The sequence below is a fragment of the Acomys minous genome (genome assembly GCF_964271855.1).
Source record: "Acomys minous genome assembly, chromosome: 3".
Lineage (NCBI taxonomy): Eukaryota > Metazoa > Chordata > Mammalia > Rodentia > Muridae > Acomys > Acomys minous.
This window is the reverse complement of record NC_140485.1, coordinates 118,600,497-118,623,368: the sequence shown is the minus strand read 5'-3', so window position 1 is coordinate 118,623,368 and position 22,872 is coordinate 118,600,497. Positions and strand designations below refer to the sequence as shown.

Below are 22,872 nucleotides of genomic sequence, written 5' to 3'. Positions count from 1 at the left end.
GATGAATGAGGGCACACATGAATTAGTACACATGTGAATAAGTGCACGCAGAATGAGTGTGTGTATGAATGAGTGCACATGTGAATGAGTGCACACGTGAATGAGGGCACATGTGAATGAGTGCACATGTGAATGAGGGCACATGTGAATGAGTGCATGGATGAATGAGTGCATGCATGGATGAGTGCACATGTGAATGAGTGCACACATGAATTAGTGCACATGTGAATGAGTGCACACATGAATTAGTGCACATGTGAATGAGTGCACGCAGAATGAGTGTGTGTGAATGAATGCACGCAGAACGAGTGTGTGTGAATGAATGCATGCAGAACGAGTGTGTGTGTGAATGAGGGCACATGTGAATGAGTGCACACATGAATGAGTGCACATGTGAATGAGTGCACACATGAATGAGTGCACATGTGAATGAGTGCACATGTGAATGAGTGCATGCTGTGTTACTAAGACAGTCATCGATGTGAATTAATCAACGGAATCCCAGTTTGCTTATAACATGGGAACAGTCACACTATGTTGGAGATTTTCTGAGACTATTTGAGAGATTTAAGCAGGAACCAGAATTTTTTCATAACTATGTAAAAACAATATGCTATTCATAATTAGTATACTATCATTTGTTATCTGTTTGTATGTTTATTTAATCTGTTTGTCTTTTTTTTTCTTACAGTTTGAATAAGAAATACTCCCTGAAAATGGTACATGTGTAGAAGGTTTAGTCACTAGTGGCAGTTTTATTGAATGTTACTGGGCCATGGATTAAATTATACATTGTTAGATACTTGGCTAACTAAATAGGCTGTTAGAGGGGGGAACTAATTGGGGTAAAAAAATCACTGGGGTTGCACCTTTGAAGGGTGGTCATTATCCTCTCTCTCTCTCTCTCTCTCTCTCTCTCTCTCTCTCTCTCTTCTCTTTATCTCTGTCTCTCGCTCTCTGTCTCTCCTCTATCTCTGTCTCTCTCTCTCTCTCTCTCTCTTCTCTTTATCTCTGTCTCTCTCTCTCTCCTCCCTCCCTCTTTTCTCCTCCCTCTCCCTTCCCCCCTCCATTTCCTTCAATGAGGGGATGCAGACGCTCTGTCATGTCCTTCTTCAGGAGAAGCCTATTGCGACCTTGAGCCAAAGCCACAGGTCAGGACACGTCTTCTTTCCTCTAACCTGCTTTTCCCAGGTGTCTTGTCATAGTGATGAAAAACTTACCCAGCAGTTAAAATGTAACACATTGAGTCTGGGCTTATTAGTAGCTTGTTACATGTGACACATATTTCCACATCAACCTAAAGAGGTCCCTATGTCCTTGTGTCTAAGATCTAAATTATCTACTTATCATTTGCAGAATATAGAAATATTTTATATACCTGTCACCTTGAATATTCCTACATATGTACAGATACACACACATAAACAATACAGCCACATATTTATTAATATTTGTCTATTTGGGTCTAAAAAGTATTGTGTCAACAGCCTGACCATTGAAATGCATCTTTAACAAGATGTCTGTACAGCAAGAAACAGAGATCTGATTATTTACTTGAGATTCCTATAGCAAAATCACTATTATCATCATCACCACCATCACCATCACCACCCCTACCACCACTATCACCACCACGACCATCACCATATCATCATCATCATCACCATCATCACCATCATCATCATCATCATCATCATCATCATCATGATGTCAGCACTCGTGAGGAACATGAGGAAAACTAAATAAGATAGTATAAAATACTGAGCCAAGAATTCACCTAAGCATCTCTGAGATTTCACTTGGGGTTTCTACTGAGCACAGTTCTGATGCTACCTGTGCTCCATGGGAAAGTCAGAGTAGTCCATCGACTATAATTCTGGGGTCCACAGCATTCCTGCAACTCAGTCTTTGTGTATCGCCTTCATATATTGTTTTTCATTTTAGAACATCAATAAAGGAGTAACAGTGAGTTATTGCAAACTCTGGGTAGGCCAATAGAAGCAGCAGCTATATGCTGCGGTACAGTTTAACCGACGTCCTCAAATTCTTGTGAAAAGGCTCCTATGTTGTGTGTTTTTGATAATAATAGGTACCAGAGGGATAATAGTCAAGACATTAAAATCAATATATTGACCAGAGATGAATGATCAATGTGCCTATCTTGGCCCCGAATATGTGGCAAGATCTCAAGAACACTTGTTGGCTACATTAAAAATAAAACAAACAAACACCTTCTAGCCTGAAAACCTCTTTGGAGATAGCCACATTCTTGAAAATTCATTTCTCAGAAAATGAAGTTATCACCATGCCTCAGGACTGTACTAATAATCTAAGCACAGGTCAAAGTGACCATGTCTATGAACGGCTACTTTTAAATTTTAATTTGAACACTTAAAATGAACTTTGAAATTTTAATTATAAATTACTTAAAGTTATTACCTTTTTGTGTTTCTTTAAAGATGAAACACTAAGTCTTTGTTGTATTGAGATGAACACACAACATAGGAGAAGATGGAAAATGTCTTCTCAGTTTAAAAGTTCATTTATAACACACAAAATCCACTTAGTCCTTTGGTTGACATATTAAGACAATGTCCCTTCATTTCTAGTGTTACCCACAAAATAGATACTATCAACTGAAAATGGTAACATTTTGCAAATCTTTCAGTGTTTTCAATTTAAATGGCATTTTAAAATGGTTGAATACAAAACCTTTAAATTCCAATTTTATAGCATACACTTTAATAATAATATAATGCATGAGATGTCTAGTTATAAGAAAACATATCCTAAAAGTTATACCAAACATATTTTAATGTGTTTATATTTCTCCCATTATACACTTAATCTGTTTTAAGCTATATATAAATCACACACAAATAATTAGCTATTAAATTCTAGGTTAATGCATTTTTAAATGCAAACTTACTTGCTCTCCAAAGATATTCTAGCACTGAAAAAGCCTGCATGAAGGATGAGGAAAACACAATATCTCAGAAAAGACAGCAAACCGACAGATGCAGCCAATGAGTTACAGGACACAGAAAGCTAATTTCACACAACTAAGCCAGAGCTTGACGACCGCCTAACCAGATGAATGTTAGGGTTTATTTTATTTGTAACTAAGGATTTGCTAACTCTACAGGATACGGCTAAAAAGACATCATGCTTTCTTGTGTGTCTATGACACACATTCAGAAATACTACACTGGCTTATATAGAACTGTGAACTTGGAAATACTTTGGATAATGGGGAAAGTCACCAAGAGGTCATGGTCCCTAATTTACATCAGAGATTGTGCAAGGAAATATTAACTGCCATGTTTGGAAGTCGGAAACCAGGAGCAAGATGATTCAGTTTTGGTAGATGACTGTGAGCTACAGATGACAAACAAGTGGTGATGACGCTTTGTCCTCAGGGTCCTTCAGTGTATTACAGTATCATTGAAAACGGTGGTGGCGGCTGAGCAACTAACAAGTATAAAACAGTATGTGCTCCGGTGGGATTGGAGTTCTTTTGATTTAGACTGTTGTGTGATGACAATGCAGTGGCCACCTATCAGCCAGTGAGTAATAGGATTGTGGCTCTCACAGATGTGTGTGAAGATAGTTTTTAAACTCACTTCAGACACAAAGGTAAAAGCCTCCCAACTCACAAAGATGAACACCCGTTTTGAGGACATACTCTCGGTTCATACGGAGCCTTCCAGCACTGCATGGTCTTCTTCATACCTTCTTCTCCAACTCTGTCCCTACACCCATTGAAGAAACCACGAGAGGGGAAGAGACGTGGCTGCAGAGCCCACCAATCACCGCCTTGCGTTCTTGTGCAGTGGGCTAAGACGATCGAGGTAGCTACTGTCATTGGCAACTTCACAGGAGCAAACGTATGATCTGGAAAGGCACAGCACTGTGCATAGGCCCAAGGCTCGCTCTCCCACTTATAACTCAAAATTGAAACAATTATACCCAGCAAGTAGGATTGATACAGACACTAGACAAACTTAACTACTATGGCTTTAGAAACTTCAAAATAACATAGAGAATCATGTCCAATGACATGTCCAGGACATGAAGGTATGGCAGACAAGACTAAGAATCTTGATAGAGACTTAAAAACCGGACTGGAAAGATGGCTCAGCCGTTAAAGACCAGGCTCACAACCCAAAACTATAAGAGACTTAAGAACCATAAAAATAAAATAATATTAAAAATTAGAAAGTCAGCTGACATGGTGGTGCATGCCTGTAATCCCAGAACTCGAGGAGGCACAGGCAGCTGGATCTCTGTGAGTTCAAGGCCAGGCCGGTCCACAAAGTGAGTCTAAGACAACCAAGGCTACACAGAGAAACCCTGTCTCCAAAAGCCAAAAAGGAAAAAAAAGAAAGAAAGAAAGTCTATGACTGAAAAATAACAAAATTCAAGATCATTTAATAGGTTTAGTGGCAGATTACACAGACCTGAAGAGAGAAATAGGGAACTACCTGTCAAAGAGAGACATCAAGCAGCAACCATGGAGCCTGCATGTGTCTGTGCTGTGTCTTCTGCATATGTGTTATACATGTTGGCATATATGTTATGTATGTTGTTCTTGTGGTAGTCCTGACAATGGGAGTGGAGGTGTCTCTGACCCTTTGGCCTGCTCTTGGGGCTTGCCTCCTACTAGGTTGCCTTATCAGCCTTGGCCTGAGGGTTTGTAACTGGTCCCATTGCATCTTGCTGTGCTGTATTCCCTTAATGTCACTGGGAGGCCTTCTCTTTTCTGGAGGAAGACAGAGGGAATGGATCTGGGGAAGATGGAGGAAAATTGGGAGGAGTGGAGAATGGGGAAGCTACAGTTGGGGTGTACTGTATGAGAAAGGAATAAATTTAAAAAATGAAAACATCAAAAATAAAAAACAATGAGATCAAAAGTAAGCAATGGGGGTAGGTTGATTCAAATCTACAGCACACATACAGCTAAGCTTCTATTAAGAAACCAAGGGAGAATGAGCCATAATTAGTATTAAAAAATGATTAGTAGAAATATTTCAAGATTGCTGAATGGTAGCAAGAGAGTTTTTTTAAAAAAAATATTGACCACTTTATTCATAGTTTTCTTGATAAATTTTTGGTCTATATTTTAAAACTGTAAGAGTAGACACATAGGTACCTTAATTTGTTAGTTTAATGAATTTAACATGCCAAAACATGTAATGGATTGTTCATAAGATAGCAAGCTAATTTAAGTAATACGGCAGTATAAAAATATCCCCAAGCTTGTCTGTAGAATTGCCAATGGAAAATTTCATTTCCAGGAAAAAGATTGAATAAAGCTATTGCAGATAAAACTTGAATGAAGTCATTACTACACTATAATCAGGGAGGGTGTGTATATGATTGGATAATGCTGCATTAATAACTATCATTGAGGTATTTAAATTACATAAAGTTAGGCATTTGATAACTCATGGGTACACAAAGGAAGTTGAGGTATTCCAAGGTTCTCACACTCCCTTTCAGAGGACTGAACACTAAGGCACATCATATTCTCGTTAGGTTAAAGATGCATCCTGTATCCTCCATCAGTAAAAGAGTGTAAAAGAGTACAAAACAAATAAGCTAATGAGAGAGGAGGCAACACAATGAAAACAACACTCAATCCAAAAGAATACAAATTAAAGTGAGAGAACAAGATAGACAAATAGACTAGACTAAATGATTACACTAAACATAAAAGGACTAAATAATCCACAAAAACCCAAATACCATCAAACTGATCAAAAACAAATTTTACTATCTTTGGCTTATGTAGAGGCAATTCTAAATTATAAACATAAAAAAAATTAAAAGATGAAAGAGTGGAAAATAATGATATGCAAGCTCTACCTATCACAATGCTTGTTTTTACAGAATTTAGCAATAGTCAAATAGAAGCAAAGGCAACAAACAAACAAGATAAAACTATGTAAAGGATATAATATAATGATCAAATTTCTGGTGAATGGAACGTCAATTTTAAATTTATATCATACTAAATAATTCTCAGATATTTTCACCATTGTTCTGCTTTTTCAGACTTTTTCCTTTGCACATATCTATGGAAACTTTAAGACCATACTATGTGTATCTGTGTATGTACTGAAATCTTTAGATGGCTATAAACCAATATGAGATCTTGCTCTATAAGAATCAGTTATTTCCCCACACGGTGACGATAAGACTTAAAGACATAGCATTGAAATAGTAGTATAAATTGTATACTTTTTTATATTTAATCTTGATCAATAAAAATAAAATTTCAATCTGTTTAATGTAATATGTGAATAAGTGAGGAAAAACTAAAAAGAAAACAAATACATCCTCAGCCAGGAGGAAGTTTTTTTTATTTAAATTTAATGCTATTAATTTATTCAGATTACAACTCAATTGTTATCCCATCACTTGTATCCTCCCATTCCTCCCTCCCTCCCACTTTCACCTTATTCCCCTCCCCTAGGTCTATGACCAAGGGGGTCCTTCTCCCCCACTATATGGTCATAGGCTATCAAGTCTCATCTTTGGTAGCCTGCTTATTCTTTCTTTGAGGAAGCTTTTAATATGCCCATTTAAATAATTGATATAAATGTGAAAAGTAGTAAAACCTGGAAGATTTTCATGATGTGGTTAATGACTTTCTAACTGACATACGTGAAAGACTGCACTTAATAACTGCATAATCATTCATTTCATAGGTATGGGGGACATTATATTAGCAAATCTTTAACAAAGTTTAAGCCTCAAAATCTTGTATAATAAGTTGTCAAACACATTAGAATCACTTCATGAGTAATGCCAAGTTACACAATTGTTAACATGTTTGCCAATCAATAGATGCACTTGTAAACAATAAACTGGTCCAAAAAAAGTAAAATTGACATTATTTTCAACTAACTGATAAAGAAATGCCAATCTTTAAAATAGATGCCATGCAAGAATCCAGTCTCAAACTCAGTTTAGGGCAAGAAATAGAAAGATGAGGGAAGAATTTAATGAAATAGAGACTAAAAGAACAATACTCAGAGTCAGTTGAAGAAAGAGTTGGTTTTTGAAAAGGTTAACGAAGCATCCAAACCTCTAGGCCAATAACCAAAAGGAGAGAGGGGGTGGGACAAAGAAGGAGATGCTACAACAGACCCCAGAAAATCTAGAAGACCACCAGAGAATGCTAGGAAACTCACACTCCAAGGAGCTGGAGAACCTACATGAAGCTGACACATGTCTATAGGTGTGTGGTCTACACACATTATGTATAAACAGGCCCATGAGGAGCAATGAAGTTGAGGTAGTAGATAAAAGTATCTTCACAAAGAAAAGTCCTGATGAAATACTGCTGAATTCTCACATACTTCTAGTACTGACACTTCTAAAACGGTTTCATGGCACAGGGAGGAAAAGGCCCCACCAAGCTCATTTGAAGAAGCCAGCATCATCATGTGTAAAAACCAGCTCAAGAAACAAAACAGAAAACAAAAAACAAAAACAAAAACAACAAAAACAAACAAACAAAAAAACAAAGTACAGCTCAATAACCCCAATGAACAGAGACACAAAAATTCCAACAGAGTACTTAGAAACCAAATTCAAGAACACACCAAGAAGACAAAGGAGGCTTCAGCTCAGCACAGCCAGGTTGGCTCAGCATAAACAAATGAAGAATGCAAGCCGCCATGTAAATACTCCCAAGGGCAGAACCTGCCTGATCATCCCATGGAGCAGAAAAGGCACGCGGTAAAGCTCACGGTGCCTTCACGATGAAGTCTTACAAACATGAGGAACAGACAGAACATGCCTTGAAATACTAAAAGCTCACCTGAAATCCTACTGTCGATGTTATACTCAGGTGGAGGTGGGGACGGAAAGCATTCCCTCTAACATCTGGAAGACAGGGGGTGACTACTACATTCATTTGTACTCACTGTTGCGCTCAAAGTTTTAGTCAGAGCATACACACAAGAAGAAGATATAAAAGGGGAAAACAGGAAAGTGAAATTACCCCCTATTTTGCAAATGTAAATACTTGAAAGACTCTACAGACTCTACCAGAAAACTTAGATGTAATAGATATTTTCACTAAGGTTGAAGGACACAACTTTGGTGAAAACGAAGAGACCATCCAATTACCGGCTGCCCAGCCCAGTCGACAGATCTACAACACAATGTGTGCACACAAGCTCAGGGGACATTTCAGAAGAGTGGGCAGAGAGACTGTAAGACAGAGGGCCATAACGTTTGCCGCACAGTAGTATCTTTGATACATGACAGGGAAGCTACACCGATGATACCTCAACAATATGGCCACCTAAACAGGACCTAAGGAATGACAACTGACACGCCAACACGAATGAGAAGACTCTCACAAGATGAAGAGCTATGGGCAATATCGATCTTCTCCAGCCAAAATGGCCCCATAGACTGCCCAATGCCAACCAGAGAGTCATAAACACATACGCATACGACCAACACTAAATGGACTTAGAAGGTTACATGTATAAATAATATATAATGTTCTACAATTGTATTATAATTATAATGAAAGGATAAGAAACCATGCTTTTGAGGAGTAGGGGGATACAGGGAAAATTATAAAGAGGTGAGGAAGTGAGGGGGTGACTTATGTAAATACAGCAATGTAGGTAAATAAAAACAATCTTACAAACTCAGAGGCTTTATTTCTAGCAATAAGGAACACCTCATTCACAATCATGCTCCAAAAATAAAGTCCTTAGAAGATCTCAGCAATGACGTGGAAGACCTATACAAGAAAAACTTCAGGCCACTGAAAAGAGAAATAAAAGAAGATAGTGGAGAGACTTCCCATGCTCCCAAGACTTACTTCCCATGCTCCTGAGACTTACTTCCCATGCTCCTGAGACTGACTTCCCATGCTCCTGAGACTTACTTCCCATGCTCCTGAGACTTACTTCCCATGCTCCAGAGACTTACTTCCCATGCTCCTGAGACTTACTTCCCATGCTCCCAAGACTTACTTCCCATGCTCCTGAGACTTACTTCCCATGCTCCCAAGACTTACTTTCCATGCTCCTGAGACTTACTTCCCATGCTCCGGAGACTGACTTCCCATGCTCCTGAGACTTACTTCCCATGCTCCTGAGACTGACTTCCCATGCTCCTGAGACTGACTTCCCATGCTCCTGAGACTGACTTCCCATGCTCCTGAGACTGACTTCCCATGCTCCAGAGACTTACTTCCCATGCTCCTGAGACTTACTTCCCATGCTCCTGAGACTGACTTCCCATGCTCCTGAGACTGACTTCCCATGCTCCTGAGACTGACTTCCCATGCTCCTGAGACTGACTTCCCATGCTCCTGAGACTTACTTCCCATGCCCCAGAGACTTACTTCCCATGTTCCAGAGACTTACTTCCCATGCTCCTGGATCAGCATGATTAACAGTGTGTAAATGGTCTCATTGCCAAAAGTAATCTACAGAGTCAATGTGATCCTCAGGGGCTGGAGAGATGGCCCAGCAAGTATTCTTACCCAGAGGACCCAAGTTCTATCCCTAGCACTCACAGGGCAGCTCACACTCATCTGTAACTCCAGTTCTAAGGAATCCAATGGCATTTTCTAGCCCGCAGGTTGGAGGCATATGCGTGGTGCACAGGTATGCACGCAGGCAAACTTCCATCCACACACATAATTGAAAAGTTTAAAGAAAATTCCAATGACGTTCTTCAAAGAACTAAAAAGAACAATACAAATATTCATACGGAAACACAAAATACAGCATACAGCCAAAGCAATTCCAAGTACTAAAAAACAAAACAAAACACAAAAATACTACTACCGATGAAATCATAAAACCTGACCTCAAATTATACTCTAGAGTGATAGTAATAAAAATAGCCCATTACTGGAATGAAAACAGACATGCAGACCAGTGGCGAAGGACAGAGGACCCAGAAGTAAGTTCATCCTGCTGCGGCCACCTACTACTTAACAAAACCATCAAGAACACACAGGGGGAGGTGGGGGGGGAGGCAGCCTGTTCAACAGACAGTGCTAGAGAAACTGGGCATCTATTACCGAAGAATAGAATTAGGCTCTCATCTATCACTCTGCAGAAAAACCAACTCAAAATGGATCAAAAAACAAAAACAAAAAACAACCCATTGAAACATATAACCCGAAATGTTGAAACTCCCAGAGCAGCTGATCTCAAGCTGGGGGCCGTTACCCCTTTGGGGGGTCAAATGACCCTTTTATGGGGGGTCACATTATCAGATATCCTACATATCAGGTGTTTACATTACAATTCAAAGTAGTAGCAAAATGACAGTTATGGGGAGAATAATTTTATGGTTGGGGGTCACACACACACATGCACACACACACACACACACACACACACACACACACACACACACATACACCTTTCATGCATACTGAAAGCAAAAAGTTGAAACTGAAGAGGCTCCGTTTAGATCAGATAAAAAAATACTAAGTTCTTGCTAATAGATGCTTCACGTCTTAGAGAAATCACAAAGCCAGATAGAAAGCTGGATTGAGAGAAAGCAGCAAAGACAAAGTGGAAGGGGCTGCACTGTGCTTATAAACCAACGCTCAGCAAAGACATCCTCTCCTCAGATTAACTTGTATCCCAACTGTTCATTTGCCTTGTTGGTTGGTTGGTTGGTTTGGGGGAGAAGAATCTTAATTCTAAAATTCATGTAGTAATACAGAAAGCCCAAGATAATATTGAAGAATTAAAAAATATTATTTTTGGCAATGGAAGAAATGTTCATGCTACTTAAAGCAATCATATATATATATGATTATATATATATAATGAAGAATTGTTTTCAATTAGAATACAGGATGACTATACCTGACATTGAAGATATTTATCTGCCTGAGGTCAGGCAGATAGGGAACATGTCAAAAGGGAACCAGCAAAACGCACGTTGAGTCAGAACAACCTTAACTCTATACCTGACAGAGATGCTGACGTGGACAGTGAGGAAGGAAATAGCCTCTCAGTGAGAGTGTAAAGTTTTATAACAGCTTTGAGAAATCTTGAGTTTTCCACTAATGTTCAACATGATTTCTTAAGGCCAAGAAGAAATAAAGGGACTCTTCTCCGAAAGACTTGGACCAACATTATCCATAATGTAAGAAACTGGACACAGCCCAGCACTTTCCTCAGTACAATTGCACAGATGTATACAGATGGCTAAATCTCATGCAATAATGCAAATACCCAATACAATTATATGAGACAACTTACAAGTCTCAAGACACGATGCTGAATGAAAGAACGGAGGTGGCGCGATGGGATTCCAGCACGCTGATGATATAAAAAGCCGTCGTCTTGCCTTGAGTAACAGGAGACTTTTGTTTGGATATTTGTTTTAAGGAATCGTCTTGTTGTGTAACCCGGCATTCTAAACCAACACTCTGGCAACTCGAATAATACACAAAGGGGGAGAGACTTTCTTACCGTAAGTGAATGACCAATACATTTATAATTTAGGTTATATGTGCTATAGTTTAATATAGAAGAAAAAAGTCAAAGACACATGTTTTGTTGCTGCCACATAATACTCCAGAGCGGGGAATTTATAAAGAAACATATTGAATAGGTTTGGGCTCCATAGATTCACGTGTTTGAATGTTTGGCCATAACGAGCGGCACTATTAGGAGGTGTGGCCTTGTTGGAGAGGGTGTGGTCTTGTTGAAGGAAGTGCCTCCCTGTGGAGGCGGGCTTTCAAGTTTCCTAAGCTCAAGCTCCGCCCAGTGTAGAATCAGAGGCTCCTCCTTGGCTGCTTAAGGATCAAGATAGAACTCATTCGCTTCCAGCACCAAGTCGGCCTGCTTCCTGCCACGCTGGTAACGGACTGAGCCTCTGAAACTGTAAGCCATCCCCAGTTCACCGTTTTCCTTTATGAGAGTTGCCTTGGTCAGGTTGTCTCGTCACAGCAATGGAACCCTAAGACAGTATTCTTATAGTTCTGGAGGCTCAAAAGCAGAGTACCAGCAGCTGGTGTGCTACCTTACAACACGCTGGGAGGTGAACGGGTGAGGAACAAGCCCCAGCAAAGGATGGAGAAGAGGCCTGGGCACCTCACAGCAACCCACTCTCAGGGTACCCGAGCCAGTCCAATAGTGACAACGCTAAACCCTCCATGAGAATTCTGCCCCATGAACTATATATATATATATTTTTTTTTCTTTTTCTTTTTTAAAGCTCCACTTCTCCATATATCAGTACTGGAGTCAAGCTTCCGGCACATGAATTCTGAGGAGAAACTTTCAAACTATAACAAGAGCACAGCCATCTTAAATGTTTTAAGCCCTCAGCCAACACAACGCTATTCACATAATAATCCCAAAACTCATGTAAACAAGCATTGCCAGCTGAGAGGCTTGCACACTTGCTCTCTTTCCTTCTCCTCACGCTCAGCAAATAAAAAAGACCTCCCATCTCCTTTATGCTTTTATGAGAGAGACATACTGTAAACACCTTCTTTTCAGAAACTTGTAAGTAGAATGAAGCGATTTGCATATGGTCACAGAACAAGAGTGACCTACACACACACACACACACACACACACACACACACACACACATACACACCGAATGCTGCCTGAGCATTCTTGTGTGCCACCAATAGCAAACTGCACTCCTGAAATTTGAAGTGTCAAAGGGCACTAAAAATGAAAGCGCACTATTTCTCTTTATTACAGAACCTCGTGTGTATATATCTAGTTAGAAGAATACCTTAACACTTTTTGAAACAAACGCTCTTAGGCTTGGTATAAATATTTTACAAACGTTTGCCAAGTCAGGCTTACAATGAGTAGAGATGAAGTGGGGACACGTAGGAACAGTTAAGACTTGACAGCAAAGGGCGGAAGTGGAGTCCTGGCTGCACTAGCTGGAGTTTCTTTCGGCCTTTATTTCTTGCTTTTGAAATCGGCTCCACTAACCTTTGCTTCACAAGAGGGATGTGAGAATAAAGTGATTTGTGCAATTTGTTAAGAGTGAAGTGACTCATGACACAGGACACCCTGAAGTTTTAGAGTGTAAAAGTACCTTGCTGCAAGTTACATTGTAGAGACAGGAAAACCAAAAATGCTAAATACCTTGCGAAGAGTATCATTCTTTCATCAAGGACCCAAACTCGGGGTTTTAGGTTACAGATTCAGGGCTCCTTAAAAAACTGAGTAGATCTGCTTTTTCTCTTCCTGTTCTTTTTGTTTTCTCCTACTGCATGACCCATAAATTTATTTTGTTTTAAATTACATTTTGCCATTTTATATATATATATATATATACATATATATATATATATATACACATATACACACACATATGATGCATTTAGTTTTTACTCTACATTAGAGGGGACAATATATGTGAATTCACTGTGGCCTCCAGGCAACCTGTTAATTTTGACATAAATGTAAACATTAAAAGTTTTCCTTGGTGATTCTGGAGATCAGACCCAGGACCTTAGGTATAGAGCAATGCTGACCCCTGACTGACACCTTTGACTAGGTTTCCCGTTTGAGAAGGCCTGCACACTGAGGCACCAGAACTGATTATAAAAGAGAAGTAGAGAGAAAAGTTATTGTACTTATAAGCTCTTGAAGCATCTTTCTAGCAACAATGAATTTTAATAGAAGTTAAGAAGAACATGTTAGAATGTTCTTATCACCCGAGTTGCCAGTGCACAGACTCCCATCCGTTTTTGTTTTATCTGAACACAAAGCTTCTTCCTCTCTCTAACTGAGAGGCCTCAGGAAAGAGGAAACAAAACTACCAAGTATGTTCCATGGTGAATAAAGTTTCCAAATTGAACCAAACGCCATATTGAAATTACGTTTTCATTTCTTTGAAAAAAAAAAATGAGGACACTAAGTGTGAAGGCCGTAGAAAGAGGCCACACTTCCACCACACCGGAAACAACTCCTTCTAGAGTAAGTGACCTTTCCTAAATCGGGGCATTCTTTAGACCTCCATAGTGCAGGGCCACATCTCGTCTCATGAGAATGCAGTCTGCACTTGTGAATGACTGGGTTCTTTCTTCTCACTGGGCACAGCTGGCGACCGGCATAATGAGAAAGGGAAATGAAGGTATTTTTTTTTTCTCATGGAAAACCAAGAAATGCATAAATCACATTTAAGCAGAACCAGCATTAGTCGTTTGCATACGCAAAACATGAAAACATTAATATAAATAATATTTTCTAAATAACTGATGTTATGGTATAAATTCATTTTAAAAGTTTTACCTTAGATGTGTAATTCCCTTCAAGACAAATTAAGAAAATCATAAGCTTTGCATGTTTAATTGACTTGGAAAATTAAGTGAAACTGAACTAATTTTAAAACAGGTAGTTTAGCTCAGACCAATAAAATATATAACATATACTGGTTTAGCCAAAAGGTTTTCAAGGACACCATGCCAAGGGGAAAGGGACTTTGCTCTTGACAAAGCTCCTCCTTCTATGGCAAGGAAAATCAAGTGTGGAGGACAAGTTCCTCAAGCGGTGGTGTCATGGTGGAGTCCTTGTTTTCCTGTCTGCAACTCTTACTTGAAGAGCATTCAATTCTTTCTCTTTGGCAGTTTTTAAAAACACATGAAATAAATTCAAAGCCAAATAGAAGCACCCTTTCCTTCATTCTCTACCACGTGGCATCACAAGCATGTCAGGAAAACGGTTTCTGCTGTAAATGCAGTAAGCTTATGGGGGGGGGGGACTTTTATTTTATTTTTTTAAATAATTCTATAGAATTTACAAAAGCTAAGTCTCTCTCGCTCTCTGCACTTCAGGCTTTCCTCTTAGACACATCCATTTGTTACGCTTTTTATCTATGCTTTTTCCCGGAGATATTCTTTGCGAATTACCAGTGGTCTGCATACTTATACAAATGCCAATGTGGATGTTTTCCTGTCCTGTATATCTGAAAAATCACTCCACATCTTTTGCATGCAGGCGTACTTCATTCTTTTAAATCAACAGTGGCATTTTATTACCTGGATATAAAATAATGATCTATTTATTGTTGAGTTTTCAATTAGTTTCTGAGTTTTATATGACAGTGCAAAAAATCATTATATTTTTAGACTAAGAGTTGAAAAGTATATGAGCTATTGATTATTATCTCAAGATATCAAGATTTGACCAACTCAAACTTATAACCACCTCCCATATCTATACCTGGGCTCATGGGAGCACCGTCCTCATCCCTAACAAGCTGTGGCCCTCTAGCCCATACAAGACAGAGGGAAGATTCAGAGCCCCAATTCTCAGCTGCTCCTTAAATGGGTCTACCAACTCCTAGAAAGGAGAAAATTAAAGCGAACCTTACTCTGAATTTTACACAAGGAAAACCCATCAAAACCTCATTGTCACTCTTCATTTTGTTCATCTTTCCCTTACAGATGAAAGGGGGAGGGGAGGGGAGGGAAGAGGAGAAACAATTTAAAGAGGGTGAGAAGGAGAAAGAGAGGGAGGAAGAAACTCTACATGACAGACAGACTCTACTGGGGTATTGGCTTCAGCTACCCTTTCCATACTCTGTACCGTATGGAAATCTTAATGCAGACACTTGTTGATAGGATTTAGATTTTCTTTAATATTGAGGCAATTGCAGAATATGATTAAGAGTTACCTGTGCCTAATAGATTTCCATGTGCTGACATGCTGTTTTTTAGGATTATCTGAAATGACAAACCTGCTGCTCATCCTCCATGCTTTAACTGTAATGGAAAGCTCCTTCTTAGGAGAGATGGCAGCTCGCCCCAGGATGGACCAGTGTCTGAATAAGGCTAATTGGACTACGTCAAAGCCAACCAGCAGGATGAGGGAGTATGTGCGCACCAGGGCTCATGGCCTCACAGCACATATGCAGCCAACAACCAACTCTCTAGACGGTTTTATCCTGAGGGCTCCCCCCAACTCTGTTATCAAAGTGCTTTGTTTTCCTCTAAAGAAACCAGAACTGCCAAAGAAAGGAATATAGGAACTTTAGAATGACTGACATTTATGGGGAAAAGATGTTTGTCTTACAGCACTGATGTGCCATCTGCAGTAAACACAAACCATGTCTCAAGAAATGATCCAGCATGGAGGAGGTGCCACCTGACGGGAGATAAATGTGGCGGAGAGAGGGAATGTTCCCAGCAGAGTGACAATCTTTCTGGGAGAAATTCTCCAAACCCTGGCCTTCTGACTGCTTTTGCTTTTCCTTGGTAATGTGATTACCTTGGAGGAGGAAGAATTATCTAAACTAAAATAACTAGAGGCAGTAAGGCATGAAGATAAGTGGTAAAGTTAATGGGGTCCACAATAATGGTTCACTATGAACCTTGTCAGGATAAGTCACAGACTGCAAAGGGCATCAAACACCCTTAAAAACAAGGAAACGGGGGTCCCCACAAACACACACACACAAGTGACTCTTAAATGTTCTAGAGCCACTGTCAGAAGCCTCCAGACACCACAGGTGCTTCCCACAGCATGGACATCACTTTATATCAGTATTGGTCCATCATGGCTGCCAACCCTTGTTGCTGTCAGAGGGATGCTGGGATATGGGGCTGCTTTCAATATCCTCAGAGGATTCTTCCTGTAACTCAAGGAGTGATGAAGGAACCCCAGTGCATACGTTTTATAAATCATCTCTGGCTGGTGGATAAGCTAAGTCAGTTTGTGATAGAACTTGGGCTCTCGTCAGCAATGCTGTTTTTAAGATTACCACTACAAAAGAGTGATGGTGTCGTCCCACCTGGCCTCGTTAGGTGCCTATATGGATAACAATTCACTTCTTGCAATCTAACTTGCACTCACCTGCCTCTTCTGTGTAGTTCTTTTTTACTATCTCCCTTCCAAATGTGTGTGTATACACGTGCGTGCCTGCCTGCCTATGGTGGTTTTTTTTTTTTAAGATTTATTTATTTATTATATATACAGTGTTTTGCCTGCATGTACACCTGCAGACCAGACGATCTCATTATAGGTGGGAGTGACCCACCATGTGGTTGCTGGGAACTGAACTCAGGACCTTTGGAAGAGCAGCCAGTGCTCTTAACCTTTGAGCCATCCCTCCAGCTCAAAAGTGTAGCCCAGGCTAGCCTCCTGATCCTCCTGCCTTTGCCTCCTTCAGCAAATCCTCCCAGCGCCTAGGGTGTTTTTTTTTTTTTTTGACACTTTCACATTTATGTATGAATAGATTTTTAAAAAAACAAATGTGGTTGAAAGTAAAATACTATAAAAGTTTGGCCTAAAAGGATGTTAGAAATAACCCAATCCAACCAGTTGGTCATACAGATGAGGAAATTCATGTCAAGAATAACTGAGTGTCTTAGTGTCACTTTGCCAGTCGCTGCCTAAATGAGGGCATCCGTCCTGGTCCCTACCCACTGCTTTTTCTTGTTATTGTTTATTCTAAGCAGTTGCTGTCTTAATTACAAGTTCACCTATTTAAATGGTAACATAATTATTTGGGGAGGGTTAAATGCCTTGATTCAACATTAGAACATCAGCATCGTCTTCCTCCTGCTAGTCATGTTTCCGAATAGGTCTTTCCCACAGGTGTTTTAGTCAGTATGGGTCTCCCCAGTTCCTTTTCTTTCTTTTCCTCAAACCTCAGGATCAAGCACTCTAAAGTCTGCTAGGGAACTGAACGGGCACCATGTCGTGAATGGAAGCGAGGGTGCCTGGAAAGCGAAACGATGCTGCCGAGTGCCCAGGCCACTCTGACGGGGAGAAAGATGTGCTCCATGTATGCAAAGGTTGGGAAATGAGGATGCCGCTTCCCAGAAGTAGTTACAGAAATGGCCTCATGTGTGAGGTACCAAGAAAGCCTTCAACTGCCAAATTTTTGCTTTCTCAGGGTGAAAGTCCCTCTAAGAAAGACTCTTACTTGACCCAAGACCTCACTAGGATATGTGAACGGAAGCTTCCAGATGGTGCATTCTTCGGACAGTTCATGTACACACGGGGTGCCCCTTCCCAAGATCTACAGCCCCTCTGCAGTGTGAGACAAACCGGCTATCAGGGATGATTTAGGAACACACAGCTGAAGCATTTGTAGGCAAGAGCTGACTTCTGGCTTAATGAATTCCTTCCCGCAGTGTGCTATGTGAGTCAACAAGCAGTTTTTCCCTTGTGATTTGAGCCTGGCGAACAACAAAAATTAGACCTTGGGAGAATAATGACTGGACATAGGCACTTCCAGGTGGTACCGTCCCACTTGGAGGAAGCTTGGTCGTCTTGCTTTTGTGTGGACGGCATCCTTTTGGCTGAAAATAGCACACACGGGGCGCCTGGAATGGCCTTGTCCCCATCATTGGCAATTTCCAGACTATATTTTCAACTGGACTCAACACCAAAAAAAAAAAAAAAAAGTTTCTCAAAACAGTTAAAAAAAAATTCCAGGATTAAAGTCATTCAGTTAATTTACAAGATATGCTTGGTAAATTCTCAGCAAACATTTTAGCTAGAGTTTTTATTCGGCCCCAACAACGGTGGCTTTGTGATAAACACTGAAGAAGGCATAAAAAAGATGTCCTGGTGTCATTGTTCTCTTTAAACTGATGCCTGCCTCTGACACATCTTGGATAGCCCCACCCTTCTCCTAAGTCACTTCATTCAAAAAAAAATTTTTTTTTCTCCAAACCACTTTGCTGAAATACAGTCTCCACTGACTTTGGCCCATGCTCAGTTGAGTGGGGCCCTCTGAAATCAGACAGGCAGAAAGTAGGTAGACAGGTAGGAAGTCGGCTAGAAAGCCTGATCAAGAGGATTTGGATTTGAGAGTCCTTAACTTTGAGCTTCTACTTACAAATTAAAAAAGAAGAAGGACTTCATTTGACTAGAGCAAATGTCAGTCAAGACGGAACCACTGACACCGTCTTTGTTTGGCCAGCCAGTAATAAGAGATAAAGCGGAGGAAATGGAGGAGTCGCAGTTATGCATTCGAAACACACAAAGTCCTTGTTTTCCAAGTAGGCGATGCAGAAAAGCCATTGTCCATTCACAGCACATCCTCTGCAGTTCAGAGCTAATATTTTCGCTATTCTTAACTAGGTACGTTATGCAGTTAAATTCTGCTAACCCTTGGAAATGTCTGAGGTGCGTCTGAGCCTGCCTTCTGGGGTGCTCCTGATATGACCCAGTTTCACGGAGCTCTAGTTCCCGGTGTTGAGAACAGAAACTTTAAGGAGACCGAGTTAGATATCCTGGAGCAAGGCAATGTTTCAAACAATCCTGTCTTGTCTGCTGTTGTGTAACTCTCAGATAAGGAAGCCTATGTCGACTGTGTGCTGCTTTAATTGCCTTTATAAAAATTGACTGCCAGATAGGGAAGATCCCCAGCAAGGTCCCCTCAGACACATAAAAATGTACGGCTGAAGCCATCAGCAGTGCTCGGCTGTGCCTGCTGCAGCAGCAAGTCAATCTACTGAGCGTGGATGTGTGCGCCTGGCTTTTTTTCTTCCCTTGCATGGTCACTGGCCAGAGCACACCAAGAGCTGGGTTTTCAGATGATTAATTAGTCCCCAGGCTCCATCACTTAAGTCCCTAATTAAATATCTGACTGCTTTCAACCCATTCAGGAAAAGATAATGACCGAATCTTACAATGATGATAAAGTTTTATTTTCCTTTGTAAGTAATGAGACCTAAATCATTGGCCACATAACTCACTACCTACGTCTCCTCTGTTAACTTCGAAAAATGGGTTTGGTTTGGTTTTGTCTTGTTACAAAAGGCAGCAAGATAATGAAGTGGATTTTTTTCTCCTCAACAATTCACACCCCCACACACAAGCCTTGTACACAGTTGTCTGTGTTCCCTCTCACTATCCACTGTTGCCTTCTGCACTGCCACTTCCTTCATCTGGCAGGCTGCTACTGACCAACCACCAAACTCAAGAGAAAAACAAACAAACAAACAAACAAACAAACCTGATTTTTTCAACCACCAGTTCATAACCCTTCACCAACATTTTCCTGCCCTGTCCTACCAAAACTGAAAAAAATGAACCAATTCTAAAATTTACAATGGAGAAGAAATATTTCACTCATTAAAAGAAAAACACACACACACAAAACAAAAACAAAAACGTTGGGGGGCGCTCCTCCGTGAAGGTTCAAAGTGCAGAGAATACAGAATTTCTTGCTAAACCCTGTTGCCCTCAAGGGGTTAACTGAAGGCAAGTGACAGTATTCAGTCAGTCCGTTGAGGAAAAGGAAGGAAATTCAAAAGCTGGTTGCTGTAGGAACAATCACAGACAAAAAAAAAAATATACACATTTATAGGTACGGGTCCATTTTCAGTTTTAAAAAAAGAAAAAGAAAGAAACAAAACCTCTGGCGTCTCCCTGTGGCTCTGTACTCTCAAGGAAAATGAACTTGCCGCTTAAATTTGTTGTACATACCTCAACCATTAAACAAGACATTTAACCATAGTGGCAGTTCTGTGACCTTTGAATGCCGTGAAATCTCTGAGCGGTGCGGCTTGTTCATGAAGACTTGTGCTGCAGAATCCAGCAACTTCATCCAGGATTAGCAGTATAATTATGTAAATTTTTAAAAGAAAAAGAAAATATCAAAAAAAAAAAAAGAAAGAAAAGAAAAGAAAGGAAGGAAGGAAGGAAGGAAGAACCTCCAAAGCGGCCAGAGAGCTCCAGAAAGAAGGAAGGTGCAGAGAGAGACGCTCTCTGGGCTCTCTGGGTGAGGACACCACTTTCTCCCAGACAAGCGCTGGGACGGAGCCGAGCTGCTGCAGTGCCCAGGGCGAGCCTCTGGCTGGGGGAGCAGGCAGGCAGCCGGCCTGGGAGGCTGGCTGAGGTGCTGTCAGTTGCCACAGGCAAGGAAAATCAGAGACCAATCAGCTTCTGCGCCGGCAGCTTACTGGAGTGGAGCCTTTTCTGTTTATGTTCCCTCATTTCAAGAGTGACGTCAAAGGGTTTAGTTTTTCCCCTGCATGTGCTATTAATTTTAAAGTACTGTACTATGGGAAGAATGTGTGTGTGTGTGTGTGTGTGTGTGTGTGTGTGTGTGTGTGCGCGCCTGTGATTAACTGGGGTGCTCCACTCTCTCTGGAGAATCCGAGAAACGTTTTTTACATTCAGAAACAATAAAAAAAAAAAAACAAATTAAATACCTTGGGGTTAGGTGTTTAAAAGTAATTAACAAAACAAAACGCACTGAGCCAAGTGATAGCAGCAAGCTTTTTATTTTGCCACGTGTCAGTTGATGTGCATATGCCCACTTGACAGCTTGTTGCTTATTCCTGAGCTAATTCATTTGTACCTTTACCTTAAAAAAAAAAAAAGTGTTAATAAAAACCCCTAGAGCCAGGGGTGGAGAACTGTGCAAATGAGCTGGCGATCTTAGTATGTGCAAAGACAAAGGGAATGTAAGTGGCCCTGGCTGCTGGTGGTCCCTGCTTCTCCCTCCTTCCCACAACTTCTGAGGCAAAGGCTTGGGTTTATTAAACCAGGGAGATCACAGCTCTTTTCCCCACAAAAGCCACTTAAGAGTTAGGACGCTATGAGTCCGCGCATGCGCGCCTGGGGTAAGCGCACGTCCTCTCCCAGAGAGTGCGAAGGTACAGTTATTTAGGGAGAGTCCCTCTGCCAAGGGCCCCAGCTAATCCTTGTGTTTCCCTTCCCACTCGTCACAATCTCTGCAGCTCCCATCTGTTGTTTCTGCTTCCCCAGGGTCCTCCCCACTCTAGCCCTACCCTGGACGCTGTGAGGAAAAACCTACTTTTTGTTTCCTCCTCTCTCCTTTAGGCCTCATGCCCTTCCCTGCTAATCCCATGCCAATGACAGGCCTATAAAGGGAGCATGTGACTCACACTGTAGAATCAAATGTCTCTTTTGATCTGGGCAGAGAAAATGTTTTAAGGGTCCACACAACATTTGGAACGTCTCGAGTCTTTTTTTTTTTTCCTTCATAAAGGAACATGATTCTTTTTGAGAAATAAAATATTTATTTCTATGACCTTAGGTACTAAGGTTTAGAAACCCTAGAGATTAAAGATTCTAATCCTATTGACGAGGACGCAATGGTGAACATAGCACTTTTACACAGAGTTTACATTTTAAGGGTGAAAAGATAGGTGACTGAAAAGTAAATAAAAATCCTGTATGACATTAAACACTTGTAATCCTAGGACTTGGGAGGCTGAGGCAGGATCAAGGTCATCCTGGGCTACTAAGAGAGGTTCAGAATTAAAAACAAAAACAAAAACAAAACCTAAAAATAAAAATAAACATGTGACTTCAGGTTGTAGGAAAGACTTGTAAGTAAGATAGAGGCTAGAGCAGTGTGTGGGTTCAAGTAGTTCATGCTCGATGTTTTAGGTGTGGTCATCTGGGAAGCAGTCTGAGGAAGCCACATGGAGCAGAGGTCTGAGTGTGGACGAGAAGCCAGTCACATGTGTACCTGCATTCCAGCTCCACGCCTGGCACATTTAAAGACCAGCAAAGGCCGTTGGGTGGCTTATGACAGCGAATACAGAGGGTGTGAGGGAATTAGCTTCATGGAGGGATTCCTAGGGCCAGATCAGGAAGAGTCAAACCTGCATCCCAGGAAGGGGAGCCCTCTCAGAGTGTTTCGGTGGAAGACAGACTTCTGCAGATCCTGAGTGAAAGAGTAGGGCCAGTAACAAGTCCCGCCGCAGCTGGCAAGAGAGTATCATAGCCTGGCCTTAGGGGAGAGCCCTGAAGAGGTGAGAAGTCCGGATTCTGGAATGCTCTGTGCGTTTGTGCATCGACATGGTGCAGCTTGAAGACCTAATGGGCAAAGGGGAGTCAAGAACGGCTCCCAGGTGATGGCTTTGAACAAAGAGTCACTGTTTACAAA

The 22,872-nt window shown here is 40.8% G+C and overlaps 1 protein-coding gene across 1 annotated transcript in view; it reads right to left on the bottom strand.

The window, feature by feature from the left end:
- PDE7B (phosphodiesterase 7B) overlaps positions 1-20,897 on the bottom strand; it is a 328,683-nt gene extending 307,786 nt beyond the window's left edge. Inside the window, exon 1 of the mRNA XM_084777572.1 lies at positions 20,436-20,897. Within this exon, the coding sequence (XP_084633698.1) occupies positions 20,436-20,456 (21 nt within the window). The 5' untranslated portion in view covers positions 20,457-20,897. The remainder of the gene's footprint in view (positions 1-20,435) is intronic.
- Positions 20,898-22,872: the final 1,975 nt, after the last annotated feature.